The sequence below is a fragment of the Anabrus simplex genome, chromosome 13 (assembly GCF_040414725.1).
Source record: "Anabrus simplex isolate iqAnaSimp1 chromosome 13, ASM4041472v1, whole genome shotgun sequence".
Lineage (NCBI taxonomy): Eukaryota > Metazoa > Arthropoda > Insecta > Orthoptera > Tettigoniidae > Anabrus > Anabrus simplex.
In genome coordinates, this window is record NC_090277.1 from 80,252,015 (window position 1) to 80,278,820 (window position 26,806).

At 41.1% G+C, this 26,806-nt stretch overlaps 1 protein-coding gene and 1 long non-coding RNA gene across 3 annotated transcripts in view; one reads left to right on the forward strand and one right to left on the reverse strand.

The window, feature by feature from the left end:
- The window catches only part of LOC136884685 (uncharacterized), a 55,524-nt gene extending 49,943 nt beyond the window's left edge, over positions 1 to 5,581 (reverse strand). The window contains exon 1 of the long non-coding RNA XR_010861404.2: positions 5,418 to 5,581. This is a non-coding gene — a long non-coding RNA (uncharacterized lncRNA). The remainder of the gene's footprint in view (positions 1 to 5,417) is intronic.
- Positions 5,582 to 18,043: 12,462 nt separating this feature from the next.
- Positions 18,044 to 26,806, forward strand: part of LOC136884864 (pyridoxine/pyridoxamine 5'-phosphate oxidase) — a 31,202-nt gene continuing 22,439 nt past the window's right edge. The window contains exon 1 of one of the 2 annotated variants that reach the window (XM_067157153.2): positions 18,044 to 18,200. In XM_067157153.2, coding sequence (XP_067013254.2) covers positions 18,183 to 18,200 — 18 coding nt within the window. In that variant the 5' untranslated portion in view covers positions 18,044 to 18,182. Of the gene's footprint in view, positions 18,201 to 21,041; positions 21,153 to 26,806 lie in introns of those variants that run through there. The other variant, XM_067157154.2, reaches the window with a different exon arrangement.

Consider the following 26,806-nt stretch of genomic DNA (forward strand, 5'->3'; position numbering starts at 1 on the left):
TAGATACTTACAATGATCCCCAAAAGGAACTTTCACCCCATCAACGCAGTAATTAAAACTGAGAGGACTTTTCCTACTTGTAAAACTCACAACCTGACTTTTAACCCCGTTTATCAACATACCATTGCCTGCTGTCCATCTCACAACATTTTCGAGGTCACGTTGCAGTTGCTCACAATCTTGTAACTTATTTATCACTCTATAGAGAATAACATCATCCGCAAAAAGCCTTACCTCCGATTCCACTCCTTTACTCATATCATTTATATATATAAGAAAACAAAGGTCCGATAATACTGCCTTGAGGAATTCCCCTCTTAATTATTACAGGGTCAGATAAAGCTTCACCTACTCTAATTCTCTGAGATCTATTTTCTAGAAATATAGCAACCCATTCAGTCACTTTTGTCTAGTCCAATTGCACTCATTTTTGCCAGTAGTCTCCCATGATCCACCCTATCAAATGCTTTAGACAGGTCAATCACGATACAGTCCATTTGACCTCCAGAATCCAAGATATCTGCTATATCTTGCTGGAATCCTACAAGTTGAGCTTCAGTGGAATAACCTTTCCTAAAACCGAATTGCCTTCTATCGAACCAGTTATTAATTTCACAAACATGTCTAATATAATCAGAAAGAATGCCTTCCCAAAGCTTACATACAATGCATGTCAAACTTACTGGCCTGTAATTTTCAGCTTTATGTCTATCACCCTTTCCTTTATACACAGGGGCAACTATAGCAACTCTCCATTCATCTGGTATAGCTCCTCCGACCAAACAATAATCAAATAAGTACTTCAGATATGGTACTATATCCCAGGGGCGTATATAAGGGGGGGGGGGCCCAGGGGGCCTGGCCCCCCCCCCCCCCTGAAAAATGTATAAGCCTTGAAGAACCGGACCAAAATGATGGGAATTTTCGATCGTTGTTGAGATTCCGAGCCAACAGTTAGCAGTTTATGTGCCATACCTGGACGATTTTTGTAACTCACTAAAATAATGCTTTGAATCTCACAAGGAAATAGTTGCATCCTTACAAAACATCCTTCCACAATTGTGTATCGTAACAGATTTCGGTTCAATGGAGGCTGCTTTTAGTTTCTACGAAGGAAATCTGTCACATAAAGAGATTGTGCAAAGTGAGTTTATGTTATGGAAAGAAAAGTGGAGTCAGGGAAATCCTTCAAATCTTCCCAAAATGGCTGTAAGTTCTCTAGAAAAATGTGACAAGACTTTCTTCCCCAACATTTATACCCTTCTCAAATTACTCGCCGTTCTTCCTGTTTCTATCGCAACCGTAGAAAGAACTTTCTCTAGCCTAAGGAGACTGAAGACTTACTTCAGGAACAGCATATCTGAAAGTAGGCTTAACGGGCTTGCTTTACTCTCTATCCAGAGACATTATAGTTAGTGATGGAAGAAGTTCTTGATAAGTTTGCAAGTGTACCAAGAAACCTGGACTTCGTTTTGTAACCATTGGTGTACCGGTACTGTATGTATGTATGTATGTATGTATCAGCCCAAATCAATGTTTCCTTTTTCCTTTCTAAAGTGTTTGAAATCGTCTGACCTCTTAAAAATTACTTAATCTAACCTTACATCAATCTTGGCCCCCCCCCCCCCCAAAATATATTCTATATTCGCCACTGCTATATCCCAACCCACTGTCTTTAGTATATCCCCAGAAATCTGATCAATTCCAGTCGCTTTTCTAGTTTTTAACTTTTGTATCTTATTGTAAATGTCATTGTTATCATATGTAAATTTTATTTCTTCTTTGGCCTTAGTCTCCTCCTCTATCTCGACATTATCCTGATTACGTGTGGACTGGAATGAAGATCCGAATTTTCCGATCTGCGAGCATCAGAACTGTAGTGGTGGGATACTGAAGGTTATACTGACCGTGCGAGTGCATTTATAATTATGTCTATAACGGAGCAGTGATGGACGATGCATGTGCTTCAAGGACAAGTGTCCTTGTCGCGAGATTTTACAACAGTTTAACTGTACGAAACTATGCCAGAATTGTGGGATACTTTCAACCCAGAATATTAACAAAAACTGAATAGGACGCTCGATGAACTGTTGTAACACTCCAAGTTGAAAGCAAATGGACGACGTGAGAAAAAATACCTTGCGTTCAAATTACCGTATAGCTGAATCAAAACTCTCAGGAATTCGAACATATACATACGAACCATCACGGACGTTTTATGCACTTTAGTTTTTTTAATAAAGCAGAAGTTCCTTTTGAGCTCAACCCTCCCATAAACGGAAATGTGTTCACACTTCACCGGAGAATAAATGGACTTAAGTTAGATTTAATACAATACATCCCTGGTATTAACGTTTTTATAATGAATGCCTTAACTTTAAAGTAACACTACTTCACATGTTTCTACGACTGCCGTATTGAAACTGGCAACATTATTGCGGAAAACTTTAAATCTTCAAAATTTCCTCCAGTTGAAAGATACGGTACTTCAGTGTCACCGCTAATCTCTGCCACCGAGAAACAGCTCCGCATGTGTGTATTCTGCCTTGTTAGAAAAGGTTCTACCGGTAATATTCCAAGTACCGTAATTTCTCAAAATTACACCCCCCCCCCCACTCATTCGGTAGTTTTGATCATCTGCTTCAGTATACTGCATTTCTCTTAAATTCATATGAGAATACTCTTCTCGTTTTTAAGCTAATCTTTAACCCATCGTTTACGTTTAACACTGCGTTTCGTGCCGAGTGCTAATATGATTTAACACATGCCCGCCTTTTTACGATCTATTCTGATGGAATACTACAATGAATGCACTAATATTTTGCTTTACGTCCCACTACTTGGACTTTTCGGAGACGCTGAGGTGTAGGAATTTAGTCCCGCAGGAGTTCTTTTACGTGCCAGTAAATCTATCAACACGAGGCTGGCGTATTTGGGCACCTTCAAATACCACCGGACTGAGCCAGGATCGAACCTGCCAAGTAGGAGTCGAAGCCAACGCCTCAACCGAATAAGCCACTCAGCCCGCCTGCACAAGTAGACCAAAATATTGATAATAGGTAGTGATCATGTAAGGGCTCTACAATATTAATGTCTAATGTCAGTATTATCAAATACAGTAGGTATTATTGACTCCATATTAGTGATCAATATTACTTAGGGTAGGGTCCGCTTAACCCTAACTTATCACATCGCAATTTTACTCGCAATGGTACGTGCCGTACCATTACTATCAATGAAGTTCAATCCAACACTGATCTGCATTTAGGGCAGTCGCCCAGGTGGCAGATTCCCTGTGTGTTCTTTAGTCTCAATAGCAACAAATTTGGAAATTTATTGAACATCCAATCCCTAACACCCCTACATATGAACGAATATTTGCCCCAATTTGTTCACTTGAATTCCAACTATTTTTATATTGTGATATGTCCTTTTAAAAACGCCAAACTTATGTCTACTAATGTCATTCCACGCCATCTCTCCACTTATAGCTCGGAACATACTGCTTACAGTTGAGCAGCTCGTCTCCTGTCTCCCAGTTCTTCCCAGCCCAAACTTCGCAACATTTTCGTAACTCTACTCTTGTCGGAAATCACCCAGAACAAATCGAGCTGCTTTTCTTTGGTTTTTTTCCAGTTCTCGAATAAAGTAATCCTGGCGAGAGTCCCATACACTGGAACCATACTCTAGTGTGGGGTCTTACTAGAGACACATGCCCTCTTTACATCCTTACAACCCCTAAGTAACCTCAGAGATCTGTACCTTTTATTTACTGTTCCATTTATGCGATTACCCCAATGAAGATCTTTCCTTATATTAACACCTAGGTAGGTACTATCCGCACACTTTTTCTTGGTGCATTTAAATCCTAGTGCTGAATCGGTCGACCTCGGCGATCTTCGAGATTCATACTGGCAACCTATGAAACACAAACTATGAATCGCTTAAGCATCGTTGTGCGACATCTGGCGTAAACTTTACGTAACTGGTACTGTTGTTGTTTACACATCAAAGTCAAAGTATAGAATTCATGCTAGGAACAAGATTCGCATCGAGAGATATGTTTTATAATGTTATATAATGTGTATGTGACATAGTTGTTGGCTTAAGATGATAACGGTTTAGAAATTTCATATCGATCGAACATATTCTCGATTCAATTCAGATTTCATTTTCATTCAGTTGGCAGCACCAGGCAGCACTATCGATACCGGGACAGCTCCCTCCTTACTCATCACCCCGTACACAAATGCATCAAGATAAAGTGTGCGGACAGTACTTACAGTGATCCCATCAACGCAGTAATTGAAACAGGATTTTTTCCTATTATTGAAACTCTCAGCCCTTTAATCCCCGTTTATCATACCGTTGCCTGATGTCCACCTCACATTGCCGAGGTCTTTTTGCAGTTGCTCACAATCTTGTAAGTTAAGTTACTCTATACAGAATATCCGCAAAAAGCATTCTCTGATTACAGTTCTGCACTCATATTTATATATACCGTACAAGAAAAAGGTCCAATAATACTGCCTTGAATTCCCCTAGTAATGATTACAGGATCGATAAAGTTTCACCTACTCTAATTTTCAGAGTTCTATTAACTAGAAATAGTCACCTATTCAGTCACTATTTTGTCTAGCTCAACAGCCCTCATGTTTGCCAGTAGTATCGCATGATCTACCCTATCAAATGCCTTACACAGGTCAATCGCCATCAGTCCATTTGACCTGAATCCAAGGTACCGTATCTGCTATATCTCACTGGAATCCTACAAGTTGAACTTCAGCGGAATAACCTGTCCTAAACTCGAACTGCCTTGTATCGAACCAGTTATATCGAAAACAGGTCTAATATAATCAGAAAGAATGCTTTCCCAAAGCTTACCTGCAACACGTCGACTGGCCTGTAAATATCAGCTTTATGTCTATCATACTTTCCTTTACACACACGGGCTACTATAGAAACTCCCCATTCATTTGGAATAGTTCCTTGATGCAAACAATCAAATAAGTACTGCAGACATGGTACTAAATCCCATCCCATCCCATCGCCTTTAGTACCGGTATCTTCCCAGAAGTTCGAATGGGCAGAAATTAATATAGGCTAAAGCCGAACACTGGATGCAAACACTGTGTAGTACTTTTCAACTAGAGATATAATTTCTGTAAACATAACGCTACCTACTTCACAGTTAAGGAATATTTCCTAAAGTTCTAATTAAGTTTCAATACTTGCTGGTACCAATTTGAGAGATACGTACATTTATTTCTGCTTTCAACCTCGTAACTAAGCAATATTTTAGCTCAATTCTAAATATAGGATTAACGTGAAGAGACAGGCTTCAGCAGCTAACGTTAGATTATATTAAATCAATTACCTGAAGACATAATATTGTTCATATGAGCTAATATTCTTACCTGTCACGTCGTGTTACGGATAGGCTGTGAACCCACCCCTAGCACATGCCGAGTAAGACTGCGACAGCGATGTGATCCCATGCAGAGCATCTAGAGCAAAGAGGATCTGGTATAGAGATAGTCCAATCCTTGCACCAAACTGAAAGGACGCATGCGCGAACTTTCTCCTCTCTTCGTAGTTACAGATCCCCTTCTCCGCTCCCATAACTACGCGCTAGAATTTTTTTTTTTTTTTTTTTTTTTTTTTTTTGTTAGGGGCTTTACGTCGCACCGACACAGATAGGTCTTATGGCGACGATGGTATAGGAAAGGCCTAGGAGTTGGAAGGAAGCGGCCGTGGCCTTAATTAAGGTACAGTCCCAGCATTTGCCTGGTGTGAAAATGGGAAACCACGGAAAACCATCTTCAGGGCTGCCGATAGTGGGATTCGAACCTACTATCTCCCGGATGCAAGCTCACAGCCGCTAGAAATTTAAGGAGGAAATAGTTTTATGTATAGGCCTATCGATATTGCTAATTAGGATTGCATTACTACAAAATATGTGCAAATTAATAAACTTTCTTGTAAGATCGATATGATTTCTAATTTCCTAAACGATTATAAGTGTATAAATAATAATAATAATAATAATAATAATAATAATAATAATAATAATAATAATAATAATAATAATAATAATAATAATAAATGAAATATTAAAAGAATGCGCCCAGAAAGGCTTACAAAACAAATAGTTGAATTCTACGAAAACAGGAGTAAGGCCAAAACAGACACAGTGAAATGGATTGGTGAAATCAGAACTGATTTGAAACAGGGAGGAATTACACCAGCAGATGTCGAAACAGGGTAATCTTTCAGATCCAAAATTTACAAATGGCAAGTTGGCCAAGAGGAAAGACCAAAGAAGAAGACTGAAACAACCTGATCTGAAGACAGAAAAGAAGTCCAGAATAAAAGAATGAAAGAAATATGGGCACAAGGGAAGGCAAATGCACGCCTCTAAGTACTTTGCCATAGTTCTAATGGACTTATTCGCATATAATAATAATAATAATAATAATAATAATAATAATAATAATAATAATAATAATAATTCCGTAGTAAGTTTACTGTTAGGGCACGTGAATTTAGTTCCCCTCTCACCAAAACCTAATAAAGTAACTGTTTGGACGCGTAAATATATTTTCTTCTCGCGTTCTAGACCAGTCAAGTGAGAGCTAGTCGTTGATTGCTTTTTGCGAGAAATGACTAGCGTGATTATTTAAGTGTTCGGACTATAAAAAGCGTTACCTACATACACAGAAATGTATCTATATCAATGAGTTTCCATGCAATAACCCTTAACATAGAACATGTACCGGTAGTCTTTCAGAAGAATGAATTCATCCTCGCATTTATTTTGTTTTATTTTTAAAAAAGTTAAATATCAACGCCATTTAATTCATATCTCATGTCGGTACAAGCCCTGTGGATACCCACAACGAACATTACGGTATATCTACATAGGAACGGGCGAGTTGGCCGTGCGTTTAGGAGCGCAGCTGTGAGCTTACATCCGGGAGATAGTGGGTTCGAATCCCTCTGTCGGCAGCCCTGAAGATGGTTTTCCGTAGTTTCCCATTTTCACACCAGGCAAACGCTGGGGCTGTACCTTAATTAAGGCCACAGCCGCTTCCTTCCCATTCCTAGGCCTTTCCTATACCATCGTCGCCATAAGATCTATCTGTGTCGGTGCGACGTAAAGCAAATAACAAATATATATATATATATATATATATATATACATAGGTTCAATTGTTTCTCAGAGAAGTATAGACCCTACCTGTGAAGAACTTGTACAATACCCTGCGTTCATTATTATTATTATTATTATTATTATTATTATTATTATTATTATTGAAATATTTTCGCCGGGCTGAGTGGCTCAGACGGTTGAGGCGCTGGCCTTCTGACCCCAACGTAGCATCCTCCTGTGGGTGGGGAGGCAAAATAACACCCACGATATCCCTTACCTGCCGTAAGAAACGACTGAAAGGGGCCCCAGGCTCTGAACTTTGGAGCGTGGGGTGGCGACCATGGGTCCATTTACTTGTGCCAGTCTCCTCACTTTCATCTATCCCATCCAACCTCCCTTGGTCAACTCTTGTTCTTTTCCGACCCCGACAGTATTAAAGCACTCGAGGCCTAGGGAGTCTTTCATTTTCCCGCCCTTCGTGGGCCTTGCCTTCCTTTAGCCGATACTTTCATTTCTTGAAGAGTCAACCAACCAACCATCCCCAACTTGGCAGGGTCAATCCTGGCTCAGTCCGGTGGTATTTGAAGATGCTTAAATACGTCAGCCACCTGTCGGTAGATTTACTGGCACGCAAAGAACTGCGGGTCTAAATTCCGGCACATCGGCGTCTCCAAAAGTCTTTAAAGTAGTTAGTGGGACGTGAAACAAATAACATTTTTCTTCTTTCCAATCGTTTAGTCCCAGATTGGTGCAGGGTCCGCTTTGAAACACGCCATCCTTCCTGCACTCCCTGCAGTCAAGGGCGTCAGCTTCAGTGATGCCTACAAGACGCATGTCTTCCTTGATACCAGTCGAATCATGGCTTCTCGGGATAGAGAACCTCCATGATCAAATTGGAGGACTGTATGTATCATTCGGACGACATGACCATACCATCTAAGTCGTGCTTCCCGCATCTTCTCCTGTGTTGTAACCAAGGTTGAGATTTACAAAACACAACTTTATTATTCGCTTCAAATGCAAAATACACTATTTACACAAATAAAAATGAAATTTAACTTGAAGCAAAATGAATTAGGAATCTTGAGAAAGAGTCTATCTTTTGTACACTATATACAAGTTTGCAGTATTTACATCCACTACTATCTAGAAAAGATAGTCCTTGATACGAAAAGTCGATAGTCGAAAACTATCCGAAGTACTGACATAAATGTTTTGGAAAGTCCTTCCTTGCTGAGTTCATAAAAGCAAGTTCAATGTTGGAAGAATTCTTACTTGGCGAAACCAAGGGAGCTTGCATTAATTAGGGAAATATAACGGTATGTAATAGTATGACTGGATATGGGCAGCGGAATAAGAGGAGCGGTGACCAGAGGTGATACCTCGTACTGCCAGAAATTCAGTCCACCTGGCCGAAGCACATTTTCAAGAGGAGTAGCCTCCGTGCTCGACGTAGGGTGTATTCTGGAGCTGGACACCGGGGCAAGTGGGCATCTGGACAGGCTGGGAGTTCCTCTTTATAGTACACACACGACTGTTCAGGCACGCGCACTGAGGGCTGCGCGTCGAGGCTAGAAGAATGACACTTGGCGCGCGTGTAGCTGGCTGGCGGAGCGAGAAGGGAGCGCCGGACATACAACACCCTCCCCTCCTAAATACGCCGGTACGGCGTGAAACGGCGGCGGCGCTGGCGGCGGCTGCGATGCTGGGCCGGAGCTGCTGATGTCTCTGTTGGATTGTCCGGGTGTAGACCTTGTCGTTGACTGAGAACTTCGTTGGTGAGGTCTGAGACTGGGCCGGAAGAGGCTGCAACAGAGAAAGTAAAGTTCTGTGAGGTCGTCCATGGAGCTTCTGTGCAGGAGTGATATTATCAGCGCCGGGCAGAGTTCTGTAGTTGCTTAAGAGTTGGAGCAATGCTTGGTCTTTAGTTAAGCCTGAAGAGACAGCTTTTTTCATACTTCTCTTAAATGTTTGTACAAAGCGTTCAGCTTCACCATTAGATTGAGGGTGAAAAGGCGGTGCTAGGATATGACGAATGCCATTATATGTACAAAATTTCTTAAAAGCCGTAGCTGTAAATTGAGGTCCGTTGTCCGAAATGAGTACTTGAGGTAAGCCTTCTGTAGTAAATATTTTCTGTAGAGCACGAATGGTAGCTTCGGTCGTAGTAGTCGAATGCATATCCACTACATATGGAAAGTGCGATAGTGAATCGATGACTATTAACCACATGGAATTGAGGAAAGGACCTGCGAAATCGATGTGAACTCGTTCCCATGGAGTAGTAGCAGGAGGCCATGAAGCTAGATCAGAAGACGGGGCGTTCTGATTCAGTTGACATTGTTCACAATGACGGATGAGCTTTTCGATGGCGGCATCAATACCGGGCCAGTAGCAGTGTTGACGTGCTAGTTGCTTCGTTCGGGATATACCCCAATGGCTTTGGTGTAATAATTCGAGAACTTGTTTCTGTAGGCTAAGTGGGATAACCACTCGGAAGATGGTGCCTGCTTCTAGGAGTACGACTCCAGCACGAGTCGTGAGACGATGCTGCATACGATGATAAGGTGCAAGGTGGGCAGGAAGATTGCTCTGAAGAGGCCAACCGTTGCGGATGTAAGTACGCACAGTAGCAAGTGTACTGTCCTTATCCGTAGCTTTAGCTATGCAGGTAGCATCAATAGGAAAACTGGAGACAGTATCTTCAAGTTCTATGTCCAACTGAAGACATTCAGATTCTTGAGAATCGAAGGCAGTATCAGGACTAACTGGTAAGCGTGAGAGGGCATCAGCATTACAATGCTGGGATGTGGCTCGATAGACAATCTGGTAGGAATAATCAGAAAGGAACATGGACCATCTTTGAAGCTTTCTGAGGGAATTCTCAGGGATCTTATTACCAGGATGGAATAAGTGTACGAGAGGCTTATGATCAGTAATGATCAGGAAATGGTTGCCATAGAGATATTCATTGAAACGGCGAATACCAAAGATGATGGCTAAAGCTTCTTTCTCTATCTGTGAGTATCGACGTTGATGGTCATTAAGTGTTTTCGAAGCGAAGGCGATGGGGCGTTCCTGTCCATGACGATCCTTCTGGGAGAGAACGGCACCGACACCGTAGTCTGAAGTGTCAGTAGCTAGCGTGATGAGCTTGTCGGGCTGAAAATGAGTGAGTTGTATAGCTTGAATTAAGGCGTTGTTGATGGTTTTCCATGCCTGTTGGCATTGCGGAGTCCATTGAAATTTAACACCTTTTTTACGTAGAGCGTTTAATGGAGCTGCCACTGTAGCGAAGCGGGGAATGAACTTATTATAGTAGTTCGCTTTGCCTATGAAGGACTGGAGCTGCTTGAGGTTCTGAGGTTCTGGCATGTTGACGATAGCTGAGACATTCTGTGCACTAGGGCGAATTCCAGTCTTATCAAGTATATGTCCTAGGTAGTGAACTTGAGGCTGAAAGAATGTACATTTAGCGAGATTCGCTCGTAGGCCATTGTCTTTCAATGTCTGGAGCTGGAGGCGTAGATTGTGTAGATGTTCCTGATGATCTTTTCCAGTAACAATAATATCATCCAGGTAGTTAGCACAACCGGGAATGGAGGCAGTGAGTTGAGCTATATAGCGCTGAAAAATAGCCGCTGAGGATGAAACACCGAATGGGAGCCGCTGGAGCTGGAGCAGTCCGAGAGGAGTGTTGAGTGTTAGAAATTTCTTAGAGTCTTCGTCTAAAAGTAGCTGGAGATATGCTGCTTTAAGATCAACTCGAGAGAAGAATTGTCCACCAGCGAGACGACGGAATAAGTCTTCTGGACGTGGAATAGGAAAGATATCTGTGTCGAGTTGTGCGTTGACTGTAGATCGAAAATCGCCACAAAGTCGAACATTACCATCAGGTTTCTTGATTACCACTAGTGGAGTAGCCCATTGACTAGAAGTAACTGGTACCACAATGCCAGTTTGTATCCATCTTTCTAATTCTTTCGTGACCGGGTCTTGAAGTGCTAGGGGTACTGGACGTGCTTTGAGGAAGCGAGGCTTAGCTCCGGATTTCAGCTGTATGTGAGCTGTATAGTCTTTTGCTGTTCCGAGCTGAGAGTCGAAGACTTCAGGAAACTGCTTTAGGAGATCGGTAACGTCAGAAGTAGGATGCAATGTAGATACAACGTTAATGTTGTCATGTATCTGGAAACCAAATAAGTTAAATAGATCCATGCCCATAATGTTGGATGCAGTGTAGTTGTTAACTACGAGAAGAGGAATGGCCTTCTGAATTCCTTTATAACTAGCTTGAAGCTGGATTTGACCTTTAATGTCAATTTTCTTTTTGTTAAATGTCACAAGCTGGATGTCAGCTGGAGAGCATGAAGGGGAACCTAAGTCATGGTAGGTAGCTAGATTAATAATAGAGACAGGTGATCCAGTGTCTAATTGAAAATCGACAGATCGAGTAGAGAATGAGAGAGGAACGATGATCTTGTGAGAATTCCTTGTGGGAAGAATAAGATTGATCTGATCAACTTCCATGTCTTGGCGGGGCTGTATATGCTTCGGGCGTGCTGCAGGAGTCGTAGCAGGGCGGAGCGAACTCCGACATACAGTCTTAATGTGTCCAAGTTTATTACATCGTTCACAAGTGGCTTTGAAAAAACGACAGTCACGACGTTCATGATGCTTGAAACAGCCTCGGCAGGAAGGCAGGAGTTTCGAGGTGCTTTTAGAATTGGGCTTCCTTGTAGCATTACGAGAGGGAACCTGGCGAGAATGCTTGGTAGAGAGCGCCTTATCTGGACGGTTCACTGTAGCAGAGGACTTGCGGGCCTGAGTCGAGACTTGAGCAACCTCGTGTGGAGAAGCTATGGCTGCGGCAGTCTTAGTAGTAAGCTCATAAACCGTAGCAATACGCTGGACGTCTTCTAAAGAAGGGTTACTCTGCTTGACAGCGTCAAAACGTATCTTGTCCTCAGGAGTATGTAAAATTACCATGTCCCGAATGAGAGAATCAGTGTAGGGTGAACCACAACCGTCCTTGGAGCATATGAACTGGCAGGGTTTAGCTAGACCACGCAATTCAGTTATCCATTCAGTATGTGTCTAATGGGGTTGCTTTCTGCTCTGAAAAAATTTATAGCGAGCAGCCACTATGTGAGGAGCTTTGGCATAATGTTCAGTGAGACGGGCCAGGAGCTGTGCGAATGGTACCTCAGAAAGGTTTTCTTCTGGACCTAATTTACGTAGTAATTCACACGTAGCATTGCCAACTGAACTAAGAAATAGTGCTCGGCGGCGGTGATCATCTGTGACAGAATGGCAGATGAAATGCTGTTGTAAACGTGCTAAATAAACTGACCATTCTTCCTTAGCCGGATCAAAAGCAGAGAACGGAGGAATAGCTGATGGCTGTGTAGAGACAGAAATAGCTTGAATAGCCTGAATTAATGCTGCCTGTTGTTGTTGCATAAACTGTTGTTGTTGCTGCTGTAAGGCTTGGAATACCGTAGCGAGTTGCTCAGCTGTAGCCATTGCGAGATGCGTGCAATAAAGAGCAAGGAGAGCTGTGTGTCAGAACTGGTTGTAGGCGCGACCTTGACCGATATGTGCTGGGAGTGAGAGAGAGAGCAAGCAAACACGCTGGAGCGTGCCACACAGGTGGAGCGCACGTCAGAGAGCTGTGGAATGTCTGTTGAGTGGGCGACACACTGAGCACTGATTGACTTCGTCGCCAATGTCTAAGTGTATGAGGGCACTGAGTTTGCTGTACCTCGTTGTGAAGGAGTGGATGAATTGCAAGTTATTATCCTGTCGCCACAGAGTTGGTTGACTGGGGCCGATGAAGTGGAGTGTTTGTTGCGTACTTTTTTTTTTTACCTCGTCGCCATAGAGTTGTGTTGTAACCAAGGTTGAGATTTACAAAACACAACTTTATTATTCGCTTCAAATGCAAAATACACTATTTACACAAATAAAAATGAAATTTAACTTGAAGCAAAATGAATTAGGAATCTTGAGAAAGAGTCTATCTTTTGTACACTATATACAAGTTTGCAGTATTTACATCCACTACTATCTAGAAAAGATAGTCCTTGATACGAAAAGTCGATAGTCGAAAACTATCCGAAGTACTGACATAAATGTTTTGGAAAGTCCTTCCTTGCTGAGTTCATAAAAGCAAGTTCAATGTTGGAAGAATTCTTACTTGGCGAAACCAAGGGAGCTTGCATTAATTAGGGAAATATAACGGTATGTAATAGTATGACTGGATATGGGCAGCGGAATAAGAGGAGCGGTGACCAGAGGTGATACCTCGTACTGCCAGAAATTCAGTCCACCTGGCCGAAGCACATTTTCAAGAGGAGTAGCCTCCGTGCTCGACGTAGGGTGTATTCTGGAGCTGGACACCGGGGCAAGTGGGCATCTGGACAGGCTGGGAGTTCCTCTTTATAGTACACACACGACTGTTCAGGCACGCGCACTGAGGGCTGCGCGTCGAGGCTAGAAGAATGACACTTGGCGCGCGTGTAGCTGGCTGGCGGAGCGAGAAGGGAGCGCCGGACATACAACATCCTGGATAGGTGTCACTACTCCCAATCGCCCCAGTGACCAGCGTAACATTTTCATCTCCATACCATGTAGAACCTAATCATGCCTTTTAGTTGTAGGTCAACATTCCGACCCATTGAGTGCAACTGGTCGGACTTTTCATTTCAGGCGGGTGGGAATTTTCTTGTCACATAGCACCACTTCAGCTATGTAGCATTTACTCGTGTTCGGGTGTCTGGCAATGTATTTCTGTCTGAGGTGATGAGTGATCCAAGCTACTTCAATTGGTTGGCTTTATGTAGGTCTTGCCCGTCGATGCGAATGGCACCAGCAGTCTGCAAGCCATATTGCACATACTCGGTTTTAGTGATTTTAAGGCTCTCTGGGTAATTAGAACATGGAGTAATTAGAATATTATCATGTCGAAATAGGAATATAAATTCTATAACAATTGATATCAATCAATGAAATGTGACACAGATTCTAAACAACCTTAATATGTGATTCCCTATCAATTTTGTATTTTTTTTTTTTTTTTGCTAGTTGCTTTACGTCGCACCGACACAGATAGGTCTTATGACGACGATGGGACAGGAAAGGGCTAGGAGTGGGAAGGAAGCGGCCGTGGCCTTAATTAAGGTACAGCCCCAGCATTTGCCTGGTGTGAAAATGGGAAACCACGGAAAACCATTTTCAGGGCTGCCAACAGTGGGGTTCGAACCTACTATCTCCCGAATACTGGATACTGGCCGCACTTAAGCGACTGCAGCTATCGAGCTCAGTAATTTTGTATTTTATTTTCCTACATATGATATTTATATGATAATGTTCTAATTACCTCTAATTACCTCATGTTCTAATTAACTCTGTTTCCCCTACCTAACCTAAGGCTACGGCCGCTTCCTTCCCTCTTCCAGTCTTCCCATTCCCCCACAAGGCCCCTGTTCAGCATAGCACGTGAGGCCGCTGGGCGAGGTACTGGGCCTCTTTCACCACTGTATCACCGACCCGAAGTCTCACGCTCCAGGACACTGCCCTTGAGGCGGTAGAGGTGGGATCCCTCGCTGAGTCCGAGGGAAAAACCAACCCTGGAGGGGAAACGGATTAAGAAAGAAAAAAAAAAGAAAAAAAATACCACTTACTAAAAGCAAATACAGTAGAGACAATACGCGACACTTACGGATTTAGCCTTGTTAAAATGGGAGACAAATCGACGGTGGCGCTCCTAGTGACTTGACCTGAAAAGTCGCGCTAAATTCAAATATCAATGAAAATGCATATACGAAAATGGATACATAAATTACGTCTAGAAAGAAAGTATTATTGAGATATTAACTTCGAAGTTGCTAAAGCAATTCTGGATAAATGAATGAAGAATTATCCAAAAGGTTATTATTTAAAGACTGAAATTAGACATATAAACAAGATGTGATATGGACTGCTGTGAAATGGCTTGATCTTTCATTTATGCATAACCTTTTTTGCTTTAGCATTCCTGCCTGAACTTTTACGGTTAGATTTGTCTTTTTTCTCATTTAAAAACATTGTATCATCACATTAAGACACTTGTCAATAAAAATATCGGCACATTCCTTACACAGATGATGCAATGAATTAACATTTAAAAGCTGGACAATTTTCCTATTAACATGAAGCCTACTAACAGAAAGAAAATCTATAAAATCCCGGCTTTAATCTGAGAAGAGGGATAAAAGAAAGAAAAGTATGAAAATGTTGTCGATAGTGATGCTTTGAGGAATAGTTACGTACAATTAGAGTAAAAATGTAACATACTCTTGGCTGTATAGTCGAGGATTTTTAAAGTCGCTGGCCTGGAAATGATCTGACCAGATCTAATAATTCTTACATAAGCGTAACGTCCCTTCTTTCTTGTACACCTTATCCAAATCACTTCTGTGACATTTCAAAACCCACAGATCACACCTACAACAACACATCGGTATTGGACGTCAAATGCTGCACTATACTATAAAATATGCGTATTATATTTTAAGCCAGTTAAAATATGGGTCGAGCAGGTCAGAAGATTATGAAGTACTATAAAAATCTCTTTGTCACTGGTAGAATATATATGTAAACACAATATTACTTACATTTTCTTGTCACGAGCAAACGGAAGAAAGACCGCTCATTCTTCTCTACTTCATAGTTACTGCAGCCAAACACAGCACATACCTTTTCCCTCATGTTGAGAGGAGATATGAAGGAATGACACACGCTACTATTTAATTATGTCACCTCACTGAAAACGCATAAATAACACCAAAAGCTTCACACACAAATACACGTGCTCTTATGACATATCAGTAGTTCTCAGGTCTACCCGCTAGAGAGAGCTCTAATAGCTGCCCCTCGATATCTCGCTGAGTATCGCGTATTGTCTCTACTGTATTTGCTAAAAGGCTACGGACTTGTATGTATTCCTATCCGAAGAAAAAATATTAAGCGGAATATTTTCGGATTAGTACGTCAGGGAAAAAGTTATATATTTTTTAATTCAAGGTATAAAAAAGCAATAAACACAGAAAGTAGGATTTGCTGTTTACCAAGTAAGTGGCCGCATGGTTTGGGTCACGTAGCTAATAGCTTGCATTCGGGAAATAGTGGGTTCGAACCCCACTGCTGGCAGCTCTAATGATAGTTTTCCGTGTTTTCCCATTGTCACACCAGGTAAATGCTGGGGCTGTACCTTAATTAAGGCCACGGCCGATCGCTTTTCACTCCTAGCCCATTCCTGTCCCATCGTCGCCATAAGACCTATCTGTGTCAGTGCGACGTAAAGCAAACTGTAAACATAAAAATATCCACAGTTCCAGCCCTTCAGGGAAGTAACTCAACGTTGAAAACATCCTAGGGATATTAGCTACGAATTTTAGGCAAATAAAATATAATAAAGTATGATAATATATTATTTATTTATTCCTAAAATTACAATCCTTAACTGAAATGAAATGGCGTATGGCTTTTAGTGCCGGGAGTGTCCGAAGACATGTTCGGCTCGCCAGGTGCGGGTCTTTCGATTTGACACCCGTAGGCGACCTGCGCGTCGTGGTGAGGATGAAATGATGATGAAGACGACACATACACCCAGCCCTCGTGCCAGCGAAATTAACCAATGATGGTTAAAATTCCCGATCTTGCCGGGAATCGAACCCGGGACCCCTGTGACCAAAGGCCAGTATGCTAACCATATAGCAATGGATCCGGACAATCCTTAACTTATTCACCTTTATCCGGTCGATTAGATTAGCAGTTTACATTTTTCTACCACTACGAGCGCTAATTTGAGTCAATGCAGAGTTTCACTTAAGCCCTTATAACTACATTCGATGTGGACATTTTTCCTAAAGTAAAAAAAAAAAAAAAAAAAAAAACGCTAGAGGGTATGAATGAATGAATGAATGAATGAATGAATGAACACATTACATGAAGGATTACGTAAATAAGTTAATTTGGCTAGGATTTGAATCAAAAGCAAAACGAGTAAAGAAACAAAGCGATTTTAGGCTGTTTTTCCGGAACTGCATTTAGGCCGGAAGCGATTTTCGAATTTTTTAAAAAGTTTGATAGAATATCAAGACTCACAGTTCGAAACCTTTCCGGGCCCTTTAGCCTTTCAACTTTCGGCATAATTGAGGAAATCGCTTAATTTTACGTTTTTCGTAGTATGGGGACCGCTACTTTGTCTGGTAAGAAATTTTTTTCAACATTAAAATGTGGATTTGCAGTTTCTCAGAAAATTGTAGTTAAAATGATTAAATTAATTGGTGCTGGTTATTATTATTTTATACAGAAGTACTACTGGGCAACCATTCGCTATTAACACTAATCAGAGGGTGAAAAGGAAGAGGCGAAAGAAAAAGATGAACCACGGAGGGTGTGGAGTGAAACGCTCCCTAGACCTCGGGGTCGGAAGAAGACAAGTGTTGACCAAGGGAGGTCAGATAAGAGAGATGAAACTGAGGAGAAATCCTACTCTCAGCTGGAAGTCCCGTGGTCGTCACGCTATACTGCCAAATTGAGAGTCCCTGGGTCTCTTACGAAAGACACCAAGTTATCATAGCCACGAGACCTCCAATCAGACGCGGAATCCGAACCAGAAGAACGCGACTTAACATTTCAAAACTCCAACGTGTATTGTTTGGGAATCGAAGCCCAGCCGTCTTGGTGAGAAGGCAGCTAATTTGCCCCGACGGACTTCCCGCCTTGCAAGGCTCCCGTTGCACATGCACGTGCGAAGGTCAGCGAAAGTTGATGCACATTGCCCTGACTTCGCTTTACACGTGCTAAGGTCGTTAAGGTCATTCTTCACACCTTCCTTCCTGTTGGCTGTCAGTGCAAGGGACTGATGTCCATAACCTCTACAATAACACACTGTGGTCGACCTTAAGACTTCCATATGGTCTATTTGGTATAAAAGTCGGTAGCACCCTGACTCGATCCAGTTGAGGCCAGCATTCAGGGGGTGATGGATTCCGTTAAGGCGGTAAGTCCCAAAGTTGAAGGGCTAAAGGGCCTGGAAAAGTTTAAATTGTGAGTCTTGGATAATTCTATCAAACTTAAAAAAATAAATATCGGAAATCACTTCCGGCCTAAATGCAGTTCCGGAAAAACAGCCTACAATCGCTTGTAACTTTACTCATTTAAAAAATTCAAATCCTACCCAAATTAACTTATTTACATACCGGTGATTCTTTCTATAATGTGTTCCTTGGTTCAATGCCCTGAGGCGTTTTTTTGATTTTTTGAAAAATGTCTACACCGTAGTAGTTATAAGGGCTTACGTGAAACAATGCACTGACTCACATTAGCGCTCGTAGTGGTAAAAAAGGCAAACTGCTTATCTAATCGACCGGATAACGATGATTAGGAGAAGGATTGTAATTTTTAGGTATAAATAAAGAATAATATATTCTTATACTTTCTTATATTTTATTTACCTAAAATTCGTAGCTCATATCCGTAGGATGTTTTAAACATTGAGTCGCATGTCTGCAGAAGTGTGGACTTTTTACTTTCAAACAGATTTTACAGAAATAAAAGTTTGAGTTTTAGAGTTGCAACTCAACGGGTGTAGTACAGTAGCGCGATTAGAGGGGGGGGGGGGCGAGGGGGACAGTCCTCCCCACTTTTTGGAGAAAAGATTACATTTTCATTCGCATTTTAGCCGGTTGAATCTAGGAATTATAGGAATTATTTTTTAAAAAAAAGCAATTTGTACAAGCCGTGTTGTCTTATCCGCTAATTCTCTCCTTTATTTTCTTTAATTATTAACAAAATTATTAGCGGAAATACGCACAAAATTTCGTTCGTCCCGGCTAACCGATTTTTATAACACCACAGCAAGTAGTGGAGACTTCGCACGTGCTGTGAGGAAGTGTAGCAGGGTCATGGACACTGAGGTATTTTCACTCGCTTTCCGCGCGCATTCGTCAGTCAGGCAGTCTCTTTAGTGTCTGTTAGTTTCTTAGTGTGTAGTCAAATACTAAATGATTTTGATTGTATATTCACGCCATAATTCCATTTAATTGTAATAAATGCGTAATAATGTTCCTTTGATGAAAGTTTTATTATGTAGTATTGAATCAAATTCTTAAAAAAAAAAAAAAAAAAAAAATCCTACTATTACCGCACTTAAATTGGTAAACTGTCATCCTTTACCTCTCTCTCGAAATTCGCTCAGAAAGCATTAGAAACTTACAATATTGTGGCTTGTTTCTTCAGTTTTAATGTACAACCCACCCTCACCCCCGTCCTCTATATCCCACAAACCCGGGTACTGTTAGTTCTCTGTACACTTTCTTGCCCCCGCACATTGAACTCACAATCGCCGCAACTGGGTGTAGACAGGTAAATTCCTGGCGGGCAGAACACGTTTTATCACGCGGTTGCTGTGCGACATAAAGATTTGTTTAAAAATTGGGGTAACAGTATGTTTCACTGTAAGTATTAAAAATATTTAGAGGTTTTATTATTATAAAAAATCTTCTAACGGTTCGATAACATGAACATATTTCTATATGTTTATTGAAATCGATTTTTATGGTGAAAAGTGTATTGAGAACATTAAAAGCAAACAATCTGTACCAATCTCACCAAAATTAAAATGATCATTTATGTTTCCAGTAAATTTATTAACTGTATCCATAGAAAAACATTTAAAGATGGCACAGATTGACGGAACAGTCGTATAGAATGTGCAGAGTTATCTAACTCCCCAGCTACTTTCCGCCAATATTCAGGCAAGCTGTTTTACTCGAGACGCAGCAGTAAACCCATCCATCGGAGATGAGTGGCAGCAGAAGAGAAAACTCCACTGCCGTCTCAATCCTCTTATATCGCCTGCTCTATGCCACCAGTTTAACACAGGAAGGCGCGAATACCAATATCTCTTCAAATCACCGTAAGAGTGCAGTCATAGATGCACAATCTTCGCGATCAGTGTGGTTGTTGCATTGTGGTATTGATGCATGTACCGGTATGTGTATGAAAAGCTGAGTTATTTCTGCCTGTTTACTTCCGTTTGTACAGTGATATGAAATGAATGAATCATGTTGTGCTCATAGATAAGTTCTTTTAAAGGTACTTGTTTACTGCCCTTTGTCCAAGTTATATATATATTGTAGAACTGAAACTTCAGATTCCCCCCCGAAATATTAATTGTTTTGTACCATTTTGAAAATCTCTGCAAGGTGGTTCGCAGCCAAAAGAGAGACGATTTCATAAAATACCGTCTAGAAGGGAATTAAGGGAAAAGTAGCTGTCGGCTACATCTAGACAAGGTCCTAATAAAGGAAGCAGTTGGATATTCTCAGATTACTCTCGCATCTGTAGTCTTTATACGTTATTTCGGAAGATGATTAAAGCCGTGGAGAACAGTGGATTCCTTGTAATAATTGTGACGGACAATCACAAAACAAACGTCTTCATGTTGAGACATTTTGGACAGCCTGAAATATCCAAATAATAATGTCCTAATCAATCTAGAAAAAGACAATCTAATCCTAATTTGCGCGTACTTGGTTCTTGTTGTTGAAGGGATGATGGAGTGTGACATTTGCGTCAGCATCGATAGCAATAAATGGAACTGATTATGCATCAAGACTGAGGAGGACTTCGATACGCAAAACCTTGTTTTATTGCTCTGATGAAGCATCTGCAGGAGTTTGTTGAAGTTATTGTGCCCTACGTCGGAAGTTCTTCAAACTTACGAGCGTATTGCGATGATTTGCTACTTCTTCCCTTTCAGCATGTGTTATGCTACAGTGTGAGGTCAAAGAATATCTGAAAACATAGTGATATTAGAATAACAAGGTTCGTAAGACCTCTGTTAACTGATATTGAGTTGGCAAGAACACAAAATGTCTATCACTTGAAGCCTTCGTCCAGGAATATCTTTAAATTGTGACATGAAGAGGCGACCTACGACTTTATACAGGTAAGTTAACCGATATTTAATATTAGGCCTACTGATGTAATTTATGAGCTTCAGTGAACATATAACTATACTGGATAGTGACCAGCTCCATGGCTAAATGGTTAGCGTGCTGGCCTTTGGTCACAGGGGTCCCGGGTTCGATTCCCGGCAGGGTCTTCATCATCATTTCGCGCAGGTCGCCTACGGGAATCAAATCAAAAGACCTGCATCTGGCGAACCGAACATGTCCTCGGACACTCCCGGCACCAAGAGCCATACGCCATTTTATTTCATACTGGATATTGTTTTGTAGGCTGTCGTCATAATAATGCGTTAAGAACTTTGTGCGTCTATATGTAATTAATATTATATAAATGTGTATATACATATATAACTATTGTAACTGACCAAAATCTGTTACTAAAAATTATCAACTAATCTAAAATTGATCTTAAATATGGCCTACCATCTAGCGGAGAATTTTTGTCCCATCGTATTTGCAATAGAGCAGGCAGTATAATATACTATAATATATTATGAGGATCGAGACGGCGGTGGACAACTCACATCACAACAATGGTCAATACGATGTTATTGTTGATCAGTTTTATGAACTTTCGATGACGTAGCATTCACATTTAGGTTTCTTCCGACTCTGGGATATTAGAGCATCTGATGTTTCATAATTCCCTCTTGTCTTATTCTTCAAGCGATCGGTCCTTCACACGATTTTCTCTCATTTTTTATGATCATCTTCAGTTCTTCACACTTTTCCTTGTCGATACGGACTGAAGACCACGCAGTTTTACAGCTTAAAGACAAAAACCATCGTCAGTCAACACGATTTAAGAATATTTCCGTGTTAACAATCTTGGCGTTGATATGAACTAAGCAACAAAAGTCTAAATTCATTATTAGGCCTATATTGTCACAGTCGGTATGGTAAAACTGTGTAAGGCATAAATGATTGGAATTTGTATTCTCTATAACTTTTGTTACGATATGCAATACTTTTCGATAGGACCAGTAACATAGGCATTAAAAAAATACATTTTAAGCACTTTCCCCATCATTTCATCCAGCATGGATAAACGTCATTTATAACCTGAACTGTAGAACCTTATTCGCAGACTTTACACACCGAATTTCATTAAATTCTGTTCACCCATTTTATCGTGGTTCAGTGTGGATGCCGGCCCTATCAATTACCATCATTTTGGTCTTTTGTAAGTTATCTGCAAACCCAAACTGGAATCCACGGCTTTGAGTACGGTGTCATCCGAATATCGGAGATTCAGTATCTTCGTGTCACCAATGGGAATGGGAAATTCACCAGTCCATCCGTTCACTGCAGCACTCATGATGTATTCATCACAAATATTAAAGAGCACTGGTCACAATATACATCCTTGGCGAACACTCGTTTGTGTCCAAGATTTCTGACACTTTGCTATGTATCCTGACACCTGTTGTGCTAGACTCGTAAAAATATTTCATCAACCAGACAAGATGCATGGAAACTCTCATTTTGAATAAAACTTGCCACAACTTCTCCCACTGAACAAAGTTAAAGTATTTCCTAGCATCTACGAGGACTGTAAATGAAATACCGGCAATATTTAATGAACTATTGCACTGTATTCCTTCAATGTTGTCACCCGCACCTTTTGCCAAAGGTCGGGAAACCGTCGGGGGCTATTGGCAAGGCGTTCTCTGTTGATGACAGCGACGGAGCGCCCTATTACGCGGAGTACCGTTGCCAGGCCAGAAAATCGGCGGCCTCAGAGGGATTCTTTCAACCTCGGAAACAGGTCGAAGTCACAAGGACTCATGTCCGGTGAGTACGGAGGCAGTTCCAAGACCTCCCACTGCCACGTGCGTTGTCATGCAACACCATAGGGCGATCGTCTCGCAATAACAGTGAACGATTGCGCCACATAGCCAGAAGCAGATGTCGGAAATCCAGAAATCGGCAATTGTAGTCACTGTCCCTCAAGCACAACATGCGTAAGAATAAAACCCTTGCAGTCGTGTGCCACTATCAGCATAAGCTTCATCCGACTGGGTTCCCGTCGAAATTTCTGTGGTCGTGGTGAACCTGGGTGATGCCATTAATTTCACTGACGCTTTAATTCAGGTTCGTAGGCTCGTGCACACGTCTCATTTATAGCGACAATACGCCGCAAAAATGCGTCTCATTCATTGCAGTATCTGACAGGCGCATGCCAGCCAGCGCATACCGGTGCCGTTTCTGTACGTCAATGAGTTGATGTGGAACTCAACGGGATGAAATTTTCCTCAAGTTAAGCCATTCGTCAGTACGTGCCACACCGTTTAATGATTGAGACCAACCTCTAGGGATAATTCCCAGGTAGTCCATTGATGGTCTACGGAAACAAGACCACTCACAATGTCAATCTCATCTTGAGAAATGGACGGCCGATCCGTGCGGTGCTAATCCACAGTCTCATTCCGACCTGCACGAAATGCCCTGACCCATCATGCAACCGTCCTATATGGTAATGCATTCTTGCCACAGACTTCACGTAATCCTCGATAACAATCTGATACGTTTTGCCACGGGCAACCTCGATTTTAATCCACGAATGGTGATCACCTTTTGAAAACATGCTTGCGGTGAAATCAACACTCTTCACTTCACTGCCACACAACAACACCACTCCCAACTGCACACTACACATAGACAACAGCGCCACCTGACCGCTCCCATATCCTATTTGCTAATGCCCGATCTCCTGCGAGTGTCTGGACTACGTTGCCACTACTGTATTTACAGCCCTCGTAAATTAGCAGACAATTATAGGAAACTACTTTTGCAGTTTGCTGTTGGAAGTTCAGTAGCTGTTCTCCAGTGGTTTTCCTTGTGCTTTTTCATGTAAAAACGACTGAACCGATGGTCCTCAGATCTGGCAAGCTTATAGCTTATACCTTTGGTTAACACATAGGCTACATGCATCTTTTATGTGGGTGATGTAGCGAAATAACAATGTGAGGCAAGTCAGAGGAAAACCTGTGCCTGGGACCCTTAAAACTGAATACGTTGCCTAAATGGTTAGTCCTGTTGTAGCCCTACTTGAAATTCTATTTCCCAGAAAATATGTATATTAATTGTCTTTGTTAGTCAAACAGTTTTTGAGAAAAGAAATGTTTTGTTGCATTTTGGCGCATACTTTATCCTTGTTCCGTTTCTATTGGTTTATTTCACGTAAAATTACTTGATGGACTGCTCCAATTTGACAAGCAAACAACTGGAATCTTTGGTTAACATATAGGCTACTTAATATCAGTAGCGGTGATTTGGAGTTAGACGTGGGGGGGAAATATACAGACAACAACAAAATGTTGGATATAGTGGGTGGGGAGGGTGGGGGGTGGGTTATATACATCAAAGCTGAAAACAAATCTACACAATTGTAAGTTTTTATACTCTCTGAGCAAATTTTGATAGAGAGGTGAAGGTTGAGAGTTTACCAACTTAAGTGCGGTAATAGCTTTTTTGAGATTTTTATTCAATACCCTACAATAGAACTTTCACCAAACGAACAATATTACACAAGTACTACAATTAAACAGAAGTATGGCGTGATTATACAATAAAGAACATGTAGTATTTGACTACACACTAAGAAACTAACAGACACTAAAGAGACTGCCAGACTGACGAATGCGCGTGGCAAGCGAGTGAATCATACCCCAGTAACTGTGACAGTGGCAAAAAATATACCCCTGCTATCCTTCCTCCACTACTTTCTGTGATGATGTTACAAACTTTCAGGGATGATGGGGGACGGCAAATGGATCAGTTTGAGATAAGGAACTATATTCCGAAAACTATCGAGTCAAAATTAAGCAAAATTTTACTCATCCCATTAAGGCCCAACGTTGCGTTAACTCAACATTTTATTTTTGTCTTTGCTCCGACTTAAGGTTTCAGTGAATTTTAATTTTAAGCATCGATATGTTGAAAGGACATCCTGGAAATATAGTTGATCCAGTTGTCCACACTAAATACATGTAATGGCATTTTTTCTGAATATTTCAAGACTGAAAAAACACAACATGTAATCGGGCTGAGTTCTGAGGTTTTTCTTTGAAATAGAATAGATATTTTGCGTCTGTTTTTATATATTCAAATTTTATAGATATAGTTGAACGAAAATAGGTCTTTTTCACGCAATGAATCTGTACCGGTTGGTACACCTATACGCCGCACATTTAATTTTCCGCCTTAAAGTACTCCTCTACAGCTGAAACTCTGAACTTTGAAACTGAATTAATTCAACCGTTTATCAGAAGATGTCACTGTGTTAATTTCGAATTGTTTTTGTTTACTAATTATCAAGAAGTGTGGACATTCTCTCACAGATGTCTCTACCAAAAAACTATGATCATGCACCCTGGTGCGAAGTGATGGAACTTTTCTTGAAGATATTTTATACTCATAAGTTTTCCTATAACTAAATTTCGTTCTTGCATTTGTGGGTTGGCAATATAAATCTTTTCTTTCTGCCAGTTTTGAAGTTAGCCAATCAATTATTTCTGTCATTAATTTTCAGCCAATTGTGTCTTTCTTCCCAAATTTTTGATGTGTAAATTTTAGTTAGCCAATAAACGATTGTGGGTGTGTCTTAATTATTCATGAAAGGTCTCGAATCTTCCCCGAGAATATAAAAACTGCTGATTTTCCTGGCTCCCCGCCACTCGTACAACATCTAGCTTACTGTATGGAAGTATAGCAGGAGGTAGGAAGCACCTCTTTCATCCGCCTGCAGCTCTTCTACAAGGTAATGGCCTTTTAACATCTTTAATTCTTGCTAGTTCAGCAGTTTAGCCCTTTTGAAAAATGTAACTTAGTGCCGGCTTATGTAAAAGTTTCTTAATATGTAACTGTAAATCGGGGATAGAGAGTGCCTTACCCTCTCGAGCTCCCCTTCATTTTGACTTGAGGTGACTACGTTTTCATAACTGATTTTCTTCTCTTAATGTATTAAAATTTTCTTATACGAGTCACCTCGCTAGTTTGGGAATAGCCCCTGTATCATCGGCCTAGTGCCCCTTAGGTTTTATGAGGTTTCATGTAGGAGTGCAAGCAACGCCTCCATTCACCTTGGTATTTTGGGCCATTTAATTAATCTGTTCTTTTCCAGTGAGGCCCAGTAGGTTGGGTACGAGATACCCCCATTTCATTTGATGTAAGTTGTGCCTCGATGGCAATTATGTGTAAAAGTCTGGTATTGCCTTTAATATGCTTGAAAGATTGAGAGTGGGTCAGCTCTTTCTGGTATTTTAAAAGGTGTCTCTAGGAGGCTTGATATTACTAGGTGGGAGCAAGTACTCCATGTAATTAGGGGTTTTCTGCTCTGTGGTTAATTGTGGTTGTGAGCTGAGAGCTCAGGAATTATAAATCTTGGGGCTCGTAGCCCAGATCTTGTAATGATCCCCTAAAACTTGTGTTCTCGCTTGTAAAATTATTATTGTACCTGAATTTTCATTGTTATTTCACCTAGTGAAAATTTGTTAAATCTTGTTGTCTATTGAAAATATAACCTTTATTTAAATTTTAATTAATCTTTCGGCCTTGTAGTTAGACCCGTTCCAGCCCACACCTTCCTTCACCTCTGCTGATCCACGGGTAACCCCGTAACAAATCTATC